The sequence below is a fragment of the Brassica napus genome, chromosome A2 (genome assembly GCF_020379485.1).
Source record: "Brassica napus cultivar Da-Ae chromosome A2, Da-Ae, whole genome shotgun sequence".
NCBI classification, from domain to species: Eukaryota; Viridiplantae; Streptophyta; class Magnoliopsida; order Brassicales; family Brassicaceae; genus Brassica; species Brassica napus.
The window spans coordinates 6,726,006-6,736,260 of NC_063435.1; the positions used below are offsets into that span (position 1 = coordinate 6,726,006).

At 37.3% G+C, this 10,255-nt stretch overlaps 3 protein-coding genes, 1 long non-coding RNA gene and 1 other non-coding gene across 5 annotated transcripts; 1 reads left to right on the forward strand and 4 right to left on the reverse strand.

Moving 5' to 3' along the window:
- Window positions 1-1,258: 1,258 nt before the first annotated feature.
- Window positions 1,259-4,104, reverse strand: LOC106391592 (notchless protein homolog). Its single transcript, XM_013832278.3, has 12 exons — window positions 3,848-4,104; window positions 3,663-3,744; window positions 3,512-3,601; window positions 3,318-3,443; window positions 3,118-3,245; window positions 2,832-3,031; window positions 2,550-2,613; window positions 2,294-2,404; window positions 2,068-2,202; window positions 1,768-1,965; window positions 1,613-1,669; window positions 1,259-1,514 (listed from the first exon to the last, which is right to left on the reverse strand). Exons 1-12 carry the CDS (start codon window positions 4,001-4,003, stop codon window positions 1,431-1,433), a joined length of 1,431 nt encoding a protein of 476 aa, XP_013687732.2. The 5' UTR covers window positions 4,004-4,104; the 3' UTR covers window positions 1,259-1,430.
- A 79-nt stretch (window positions 4,105-4,183) lies between these two features.
- Window positions 4,184-4,255, reverse strand: TRNAK-UUU. Its single transcript has one exon. It is a non-coding gene; the product is annotated as a tRNA-Lys (tRNA).
- Window positions 4,256-4,952: 697 nt separating this feature from the next.
- Window positions 4,953-6,043, reverse strand: LOC106391581 (protein SAR DEFICIENT 4). Its single transcript, XM_013832267.2, has one exon. The coding sequence runs from the start codon at window positions 6,041-6,043 to the stop codon at window positions 5,066-5,068; it is 978 nt and encodes a 325-aa protein (XP_013687721.2). The 3' UTR covers window positions 4,953-5,065.
- LOC106391560 (DNA-directed primase/polymerase protein) lies at window positions 4,953-9,366 on the reverse strand. Its single transcript, XM_013832244.3, has 14 exons — window positions 9,162-9,366; window positions 8,948-9,093; window positions 8,707-8,867; window positions 8,500-8,646; window positions 8,368-8,419; window positions 8,114-8,288; window positions 7,875-7,957; window positions 7,554-7,760; window positions 7,320-7,436; window positions 7,034-7,190; window positions 6,843-6,950; window positions 6,695-6,760; window positions 6,367-6,599; window positions 4,953-6,239 (listed from the first exon to the last, which is right to left on the reverse strand). The coding sequence occupies exons 1-14, from the start codon at window positions 9,244-9,246 to the stop codon at window positions 6,141-6,143; spliced, it is 1,836 nt and encodes a 611-aa protein (XP_013687698.2). The 5' UTR covers window positions 9,247-9,366; the 3' UTR covers window positions 4,953-6,140.
- Window positions 6,271-7,523, forward strand: LOC125585298. The gene is made up of 2 exons (XR_007322216.1): window positions 6,271-6,483; window positions 6,558-7,523. It is a non-coding gene; the product is annotated as an uncharacterized LOC125585298 (long non-coding RNA).
- Window positions 9,367-10,255: the final 889 nt, after the last annotated feature.

Sequence of the window (10,255 nt, forward strand, 5' to 3'; positions counted from 1 at the left end):
AAAAAAAATAAAAATAAACCCGCGCTTTGAAAGCGCGGGTCAAAATCTAGTCTATACTATTAAGGAGGATTCTATTGTGCTTTTTACCTTAGCTTACCATTTTCTTTACTAACATTGCATGTTTCATTAAAGACAATCAAGTAATATTAATAACACATCTATATTGGGTCATTTTTTTTGGATCCAGCCCACATCAGATCTCTCTTGGGCCATTTGGGCCGATTAAAAAATCAGATCCAATTCTCACTTTTTTTCTTAGGGCAATTGAGTCCAAGTTCAAATAATGTTTTTCAACTATTCTTAATTATTGTTTTTTTCTTTTCTTAATATAATTTAAGCATTCATAAAAATATTAAATTTTTCATTGAAAAGTATAAATCTTTATTAAAAGTATATAATTTTTTTATTAAAATATTAACCACATAATAAAATTAATTTATCAGAGTTATACTAACTTAATTCATTAAAGAAATAAAGTTTAATTTTTTAAACATAAATAGTCATTTAAAATGAAATACGATAAATAAAGATAAAAAGTGTAAATCTTTTATAAAATAAAACACAAATATATGAAAATATTACATTTACTAAATATTTGTCAACTGAAAAAAAAAGAAAAAAACCCGCGCTTTGAAAACGCGGATCAAAATCTAGTAAATAACTTATAATTGACGTGTAGCAAATAGTTTTCTTTGCACCGTGTTAAATTTGTTTCCATTAGTTAGTAATACAGTTTTTCAGCACTACGCAACAATCTTTTAAAATATTAAATTTGATTATTCTTTTATTTTCAGGTGAACTCTTTTATCTATTTGTATTTATTTAATTTTCAGTTTGGAGGCTTCATTTTTTTGGCCGGTGCAAGAAGTTCAACGATGTTCAAAAAAAAAAGAAGTTCAACATTCATTTGAGCTTCTTAGTGAGGAGAGGCATATGTTCTTCAACATCAATCTTTCCTTTCACTGTCACCCTATTTTTGGGTGCATCAGAGAAGGAACATGAGCCGCCGCCTTCTCTACAACATCGGAATTTAAACTCTATAGCGGTTCATTTAAAACTATAACATCTCTCTCTTAGTCACTGATTTTCCCTGATTCAAGTGCACGTTTAAGATCAGGATGTTGAGATGGACCAACAAGGTGTCAAGGTCCAAACCTACATTATCGTGACTTTAACAAACCACCTCAATGTGCATAAACAATTTCATGTATTTACCTTAATGTAAAACATTTTCCATGCTTACTTTCACAGCAACAAGTGAGAAAAACTGCTTTTTTTATTAAACATTATATCAAAATAGCCAATAATAAGTATGGAGATGCAAAGCTGATCTTTCAGTACAGAAACCAAACAAGTTGAAGAACTTAAATATCTAGATAATAAATATATGATTAATTCAAATAACATAAGCTCCATAATGCACTTTCCTTTTAACCCTTCCATAGCTTCAAAACTTTATCTTTACCACCAGAGACTACTTTCTCACCATCTGGACTCCAATCCACAGCAAAAACCTATCCCCAATAATTAAACAAAAGGGTCGCAAAATTAAGAGAGGAAAGAGATTGAAACTGAGGCAACAAGTTAAGCTTTTGAAGGTGTTGGTTAGTACCTCATCTGCATGACCAGGAAGATCTTGTTTTAACGTTCTCGTCCTAATTTCCCAAATCTGTGTGGAAGTAACAAAAAAAATTAAATTAGAAACTGAATAACATCTCTGGTAATGAATATGAATGGATTTTTATCAATATAAAAGCAAGCTATTACCTTGAGAGTAGAGTCTTTACTGCCACTCAAGAGCAATCTACTGTCTGCAGACCAACTGACTTGATAAACAGGCCCAACATGGCCACGGAAAGCTGTAACGAATTGTCCTGTGACACCGTTCCATAACCTAACTGATCTATCGAATGAAGCACTTGCAATCCATTTCCCATCAGGTGAGAAATACACATGATTTACAAGCTGTTGATGATTTTTGATCAAATAATCAAAGGTACATAATTAGAACCAGAAGTAACTAAAAGGCTTAGGTGAAAAGAGTGAAACTGTAAAGTAATGTTTTACCTGTTGATGACCGGTCAAGCGCTTTTTAGGTTGTTTGCTAACAGATGGTTCCCAAAGGAACATAGTGAAATCATCAGAACCTGAGACTAATCTTTCTGGGGAATCCCCTTTTGCTTGGTTGTATCTTTCTAGCGCCTATATCAAATTATCCAAAGAGAGAGAGATCAGAGTCATGGTGAAAAGGGAGAAACTGGTCTCTAAGTGTGGAGTGGGGTGAGAAGTTTACCTTTTTCATTTCTTCATTTGGAGGATACTGTCTTCCAGTGTGGTCAAAAGCTCCTGTTCGAAGAACGTATTCTGTGCTCAATGCAAGGGAGTTAACCCAATGTCCATGACCCTAAAGTAATCAGAAGAAGCAGAGTAAAATTGAAGTGGTCAAAAAGTGAATCTGAACGAGCTACAAATCACAAAACATGTTTAGAGATAGTAGGCAGAAGAAGAACAATGATCATAAGAAAGTCCAAATGTAGCTAAAAGTTTACCTTCAACTCACGAATGAGCTTCCCCTGAGTAGTCTCCCACATCTTTATCGTACAATCTTGGGAACTGACAAGAAAAAAAAAACACAAAATCATGTAACAAAAGTGATCATGGGGGCAAGTACCAAGTCATTAACTAGATAAATACACTGCAAGTTAAGTTTCTTTCTCAATATATGATTATTAGACTAGAGATCCACCCAACATCAACACTTAAATCGACTAAGCTTTAAAATACATTGAAATATCTGACAACAGACCTATGAAAGTGGATAAGAAACATACCCTGTATAGATAATCCCGTCTCCGCCCCATTTGACACAAGTCACAGCAAGTGTGTGTCCACTGAGACAAATCAAAGTTTTCTTCAGTGTAACATCCCAAATCCTTGCATCCCCATCTTTGCTAGAAGTTACAAACCGACGGCATGGTGAACTAAGGTGGACTGGCTCCCACGAGATACCAGTAATCCATTTCTTGTGACCCTAAGGTAACAATGTAAACATCAAAGGTAATCAGTGATCATACATGTAAACATTCCACAAGTTAAAACAATATCAAGTAGACTTACTGTAAGTGGATTGCCGTCTAGCTCTCCCTTCTTTGGATTCCAACAGCAGATTTCACCTGATTTACTCCCACTCACAAGATGCTTGCCATCTGGAGACCAAGCAATTGAGAGTACCCAGTTCCTGTGTCCTGAAAAATGATTTTATGCTATATCATAAGGATGAACTATTATTACACATCTGGTGAGGGAAAATGTCGAACCTTTGCAAGTAAACAATGGAGTCTCAGTGTAGAGATCCCAAAGCCGGACAGTTGTATCACCTGAGCCACTTGCTAGCTGCTTACCGTCAGGACTAAACGAAACACAAAGAACAGCTTCCGCATGACCTAAGATTTAAAACAAAAACCACAAGTAAGCAACTGAAACATAGTACTAGAACAATGATATGACATACCAGCAATAGTTTGTGAGCAGCGGTTAACTGGACGAATTCGAAACACAGCTTGTTGTTGATAAACTATGGTCAACACCGTCTCCACAGACACTGTTAAAAAAACACAAGTTTGTAAGAACACATAAGAACCGAAGCTTAATTGAATGGTTACCGTTGTTATTCTCCAAGTAAGTTCCAACAGGAACAAGAAGCTCTTCGTCTGATACATAGAAACTGTAAGGCAACATCTCCTCCTGCAAACCAATACTCAAAAAGTTCAAAACTTTATACATAATTAATGTTGGGTAATTAACAAAGTTTCTGAAAAATCATTTCTTGGGGGGAAGTGATGGTTACGTTGTTGAGGAACCTGTTGACGAGCTGAGTAAGCTGCAAAGGACCAGCGGTCTGAGGAATATACATGGCGGAACCTAAGTTCGTTCCTTCTGGGTCTGTTAACAGACACATCACCGTGTTGTTCCCCATCCCTGCTTGGCTCGTCTCCATGTTCATCGCGACGAGGATGGAGTTTAGCTACAAAACTCCAACTTCGTGTTGGCCGTTTTGAGAGAAGAGGAACTGCAATTAGGTTTGTTTTAGCTTTAAATCGACCCGAGGCTTTTAGGGTTTTAGCCAAAAACCACAAAAAATAAAATAAAAGATAATAATATTTTGCGAAAGACAAAAACTTATCGCCGTCTGTGGGGATCGAACCCACGGCCACGGGATTAAAAGTCACGCGCTCTACCACTGAGCTAAGACGGCATCCTTGTTATTTGTTAATACTTAATATATTCGTTCGCATCCAAGTTTTTTGATCCCATTGCCACATTCATGTGTACACCAAAGGAAGATAGCTATTTAGTCAGTAATGCGATTATGTTGTAGTGCTGTCCAAGATTATGCCATGATGATATTACAATGTTGTAATTTGTAAAGAGGCATTAAGAATTAAAAGCCAGCACCAGCTTATGCATATGTACATGAGATCCATACTTACCTCATGCAAATGCAAGAGCCTTAAAACTAAACTTTGATGTGTCATAAGAGATAAATAACAATTCCCAACATATATTGTACCAACATACTCCATAACATAAGTTATATGTTATCTTCAGCTTACTTTGATTAAACTCTGGTTCAGCAGCTACTGTAATCTCATCACAATAAAAAAAACAATTTTTTTTATTGATCATTTTCAAGATCATGATTATTTATTTTAATAAGAATATATCGCATAACATTGTGCGATTAAGTGTCATATCTGTTCAGTTTTTGTTGTATATATATATATAACAAACACATTCTATCTCTTAGAATATCAACATTTCAAACCAAACCAACTCCTCTTAAACCGGCCTATAAATCTGTGTAATTGCAGTGGACAAGACTTGAGCTGAGCTCATTTAGCAGCAAGTCCTCTTCCTTCATCTACAGCAACCAGAATTCAACAGATCCAAAGTTCCACAACAAAACTGCATTTTTATTTAATAAATAAATGGCTAACACCAAATGCATTATTGACACGTCACACACCCCATCTCAATACCTTATTTCGTTTACAAGACATATTCCTTAAGAACTACTGAGATAAGTCTCATAAACAAGTTGTGCAGCTAAGAGATCTACAGTACCCGAACCAACAGACTTGAACACCGTTATCTCACTTGCACTCTTTCTTCCTTCTTTCTCTCCCTTTATCAACTCAACCAAGTTCCCACAAATCTCTTCTCTCGTAATCACTCCTCTCTCAAACGCTCCCACCAGCTCTCCCGCCTCTACCAACGCAGTGTCGTTATCCACAAACACTCTCCCTCTCTTGATCGCCTCGTCGTCACATTCCTTCATCTCATGGCTAAACGACCCGACAAGGTCAAGATGTGTTCCGGGTTTCAACAACTCACCTTTGACCAATAGAACTGTTGAGTTTGTTGCACAGCTTATGATATCTCCAAGAGGAATGATCTCATCTAACGAATGGTGGCTCTCGAATGAGATCTCGCTGTGCTGAGAGTCCTTAGAGAGAGTTTCAGCTAAATCCTGAGCCTTTTGAGGGGTTCTGTTCCATATGATCACTCTTCTTAAGCTTGGTTTCGCAGCAAGATGGGATTTGATCAGATGTGGCGCGAGAGCACCGGAACCAACCATGATCAGCACCTGACTATCGTCTCTAGCTAGGAATTTGGAGCCTAGGCCTGAAACAGAGGAAGTGCGGTAAAGGGTTAATACGGTACCGTCCATTGAAGCTAAGGTTTGTCCTGTGGTGGAGCTGAAGAGTGTGTAGGATCCATGGATGCCTGGTAAGTTCTGAGCGGAGTTATGAGGGAAATAGGTGACGAGCTTGACGCCCATGTAAGGGAGAGAAGGAGAAGATGACCAAGAAGGCATGAGTAGGAGAGAAGAAGGTGGTGAAACGATGTGGTTTTGGCGGACAGGGCTTGTGATTGCTGAGGAATGTCTGGGGAGATTGGTCTGAAAGTGATTGATCAAGGTTTCATGTGAGAGGATCGAAGGAAACAACTTGGCCGGAATGAAAACTGGGAGAGAAGCCATTAGAGAGATCTGTTGAGGTTAGGTATGGAGGAAACGATGGTTGTTTTAAGGAGAGAAAAGGGAAGAAGACACAACTCAGATTATTCTTGACTTTTGTCTAAGTCAAAGGGCATTTTGGGGAATTACGTAAAGATGAGATTCCTTGTAGGGACTCTTCTACAGCTATCCACCAGTCATCATCTTCCTCGAAATTTTCCTGTGTGCCAACACAACACAAAAGCTTATTCTTTTATTAAACGCGAGAAACTACACGGCATCTGGAGTCAAGTCAAGAACATGACACTTTGTTGTTCCTTGTAGTAAAAATGGTTTAGTAAACTAACCAAGATGTGTGGTTCCAGTGTCTTGGGTTTGCTTTCAAGATCATCTGCAATTTTAGCTGCTTCAAGCCACCATGAGTCTCTGCTGGAAGCACTATCTGGTTCGCGTTCGTTATCAATGTAACTTTCTCCTTCTAGGTAAAGATTGTTAGATACATTTTGTGCCTCCCCTTGATCGTAAACTATATCTTCAGGTAAGTAACTATCTGGAACTGGACGTATAGGAGATCTATAATCTGCAAGAGAAAAAGACAAAAGGCAAGTGGTATTGGACAAGATTCTGCTTTCAGAATGTTTTTTTTCAAGAAAATCTTCTGAGAATAGTACACACCTCGACAATCTGGATCATAGCACTTCTGATAATAGATCCCCCTTCTGATGTCAACAATGTACATCACTACAATAACAACGTTTGTTAGCTGAGAATAGCAGAAAACAAATGAAACCCAGAGCAGAAATGGATGAAATGCAGATGGTACCATGATTGCTTTTATGTTCCCTGCCAATGCGTTCGCAGTATCTATTTCTCAACATGCTGTACACAATCAGGCTATCTTCTGAAAACCAGTACCAGCACCTTATCTTACCTAAATATCACAGAATAACTCTTTAGAATATAAGCATTACAATCTCTCCAGAACAAAGACGTTGCACAAAGATAAATTGAAACCTGAGACATCCCCGGTGGAAGCAGTGGATTCTACGAATTGGTCTACGAGCGGGAACGGGGACTTGCCCCCGAAGTACGATGTTGACATGTCACTTGTGCAAGCATCCACTTGGAATTTATGAGCTCTCTGGTCTCTTACAATACTGTTATTGTTCACCTGCCATCTCCAAAGAGTTCAGGTAAAAGGCACATTTGTGGAATCCTCCCTCAAGTTAGAAGGAAGATTCAACAGGAAGCCAAAAGGCACACGTCTGTGATTGTACGAAGCAAAATTGATGGAAATTACCTCAGTGTCAAAGCAAAGTGTCTTCATACAGTCTGACTCCATTTTGCAAACCAGAAGCTTCTCACAATCTGACGTCACGTTGCAGATTAAGGATGACATGAATACATCTTGTTCGGTCTGTTTGTTTACCAATGGTTTTGTTAGATATTGTAATTATTATGAACTGTTCTTAAGTAATACAACAAGTCAGAGCTGAAACATCAACATGGAAAATGAGAGGGAAGGTGGACTTACCATATCCTTACATTTGAAGCGTCCTGTAGGTAAAAGTACCGACGTCTTTCCAGCTTTGGATGATAATGCAAGACGGAAGCAACGGTTTCTCGAGTAAACAGCAGTATCCACAAAAAGTAGGGATGCCGAATCATTAGCCTCTTTGTGAACAAACAACTTGCGTAACCTCTCATCTTTTTCCTTTGTGCTTACTATCCGTGAGCATAGCTGAAGAAGAAACATCAAGATGAAAATGAGCCATGCCCAACATAACCTCCAAACTTGCAACTTAGGAAACCATCGTTTCAGGCAATAAAAATGAAACTAATGTTTGAAGCATACCTCTCCTACAAAAGCACCAACGTGTAAGTTGTCCTTGAAAGCAACCTTTGGAATGATGACAATTAAATGCCGAGAGAACTTATCTGCAATGAGAACCAACCAATCAACCTTCTAATGGTGAAATATCTAATGAAGGACAGTTGACAATAACTAGCATTTTTTTTTTCAGAGAATAAAACTGAAGCAAACAGAACACAACTCAACTCATAATCAACTAGCAGTAGGGACAGCAACTATACCTTTAGTAGAGGAATCAAGCTCTACTATCCACTCCTCTTGTCCTTCAATAGCATATTTCTCATGCAATGCTTCTAGAATGACTGATATCAATATATCTACCATTTCATCCACATCTTTTCCTTCGTTTTCTTTCTGACTGAACTCCAAATCAAAGTACATATGGCATGGCAGTCCCTAGTAAGGTAACCAATCAAATGCAGTGAACCAAAGCCAGACATACATGCATAATAGTACTAGAATGAGTTATAGACACCTCTTGAATCACTTCATAATGGTGCCGACGCCTTGGATCCATAGATTTGTATCTAAGGTAGCAGAAGAACAAAAACAAGTTAGGCACTACAACACTATACGAATGTTAAAAGAGGTAAGCAAAAAAGGGAACCTGTTCCAGAATTCTTCATAAGTTGAAACAAGAAACCTTCTCTGGCCACTGAAATGATCTTGATAACTAAAAACCCGCGCGTTCTCATGCCTCTTTACAAACTTAACCGCTTCATCTTGCCGAGGGAACGTAGCCCAAACTTGTTTCCTAAAACAAATCAAATGATACACCTCACCTTCTAGAGATAAATATAAAGAGCTTATTCACCTGGAGATTGCTTTCCTTTCTTCAGTGAGATCAATACGTATCTCGCGTAACAGCCGTAACAAACTCAAGGGCCTCTTGGGAGGAACGCCATTGGGAGAGCCGTAGAATACAACTGGTGAGAACTGTCTCCCAATAGTCTTCTTTACATTACTGGAACCAGACTGGGGATATGATATAAAAAGACAATCATAATAATAACCCAATGAAATAAAGACAACAAGTTGGGTTGGTGATAACATACAAGGGAGTCAAGACTGGGACTTGCATCAATCTGGTTTCTTTTTCCAGACAAAGAAGTTGTCTGCAAGCTCTTACGGGTCACAGGAGGAGTGTTGTTATCGGGATTCGACATCTTTTTGCTCCGTTTCTTTTCTCTCATAGCAGAGGCTGAAAATGAAGACAGGAGATGAGATTGGTAACAGAGAGAGAGAGAGAGGGAAAGAAGGAAAGCTGACCAGGAGGAGAGATTCCACACTTGAAACACTGAAACAATCGATCTACGTCATCCATGGTCGTCTTCCCGCTTAGTTTCTTCGCCATTCCTCTCTCTCTCTCTCCTTTTCGCCTCTTCTCTCACAACAAGATCAAAAAGAAAGAGCCGCTTTAAGCGAAAATTTTCGAATCGAACGGCGCGGTGAAACGTAAGCGGAAGTCGTCGTCGTCATCTCGAAATATCAATTGAAATGTTTCTTTGGAAGAAACACTACCTGCCGTTTAAAGGTTATAAGTAAACACACTGTGTCGTCTTAGCCTTTGATTAGTATTTATAAGGCTCTTTACTTTTCTGAAAAAATTTTAAATTTCATTAATGCCATTTTAGTATTTTGGTTTTGGATCTATAACTACGAATACAGCTCAAATAAATCATGGGTTTAGATCGTAATAATTATGATTATTCACTAACTAAATGCACATATTTAAAAACTCATTTGTTTCATTTGGAAAAACATTTTATATACATAAAATAAATTTAGTATTAACTATAGGCCATAAAATCAAACTTTTAGTGGTGATACTAAACCATAAACATACAATGCATTAGAATTATATATTTTTGAAATTATTTATTCACAAGCGATACTTTTAATATACGCAAATCAGTAGAAAAACAGATTTAACCACGTGAGTTTATTCTTTAAAACATAATTACTCAAAATTATAATATAACAACGTACTACAAAAGTATTGATTATAGTCCATCGGAATTGTATAAAATTTTACCAAGCGGTATATCATTTTCCAACTGGATAATAGCTAGTTTTTTGGGTTTTTACCGGTCCATTGAATTTTTAATTAACGAAATTTTCATTAAATTCAAACCAAATTATATACAAGGCATCAAGTCTACCAATTTTATTACGGATCTTGATCAGATATGAAAATATTGCTTGAAACTCAAACATTATAATATAAAAACTTTTAAATTATTCATTTCTAATAAAAAATTACAAATTCGTGCGAATTTTATCAAAATAGTCAACAAAAAAAAGAATCTTGCGCTTTGAAAAAACGGATAGAAAATAGGTATAGCTTCTAAATCGGATAGCGA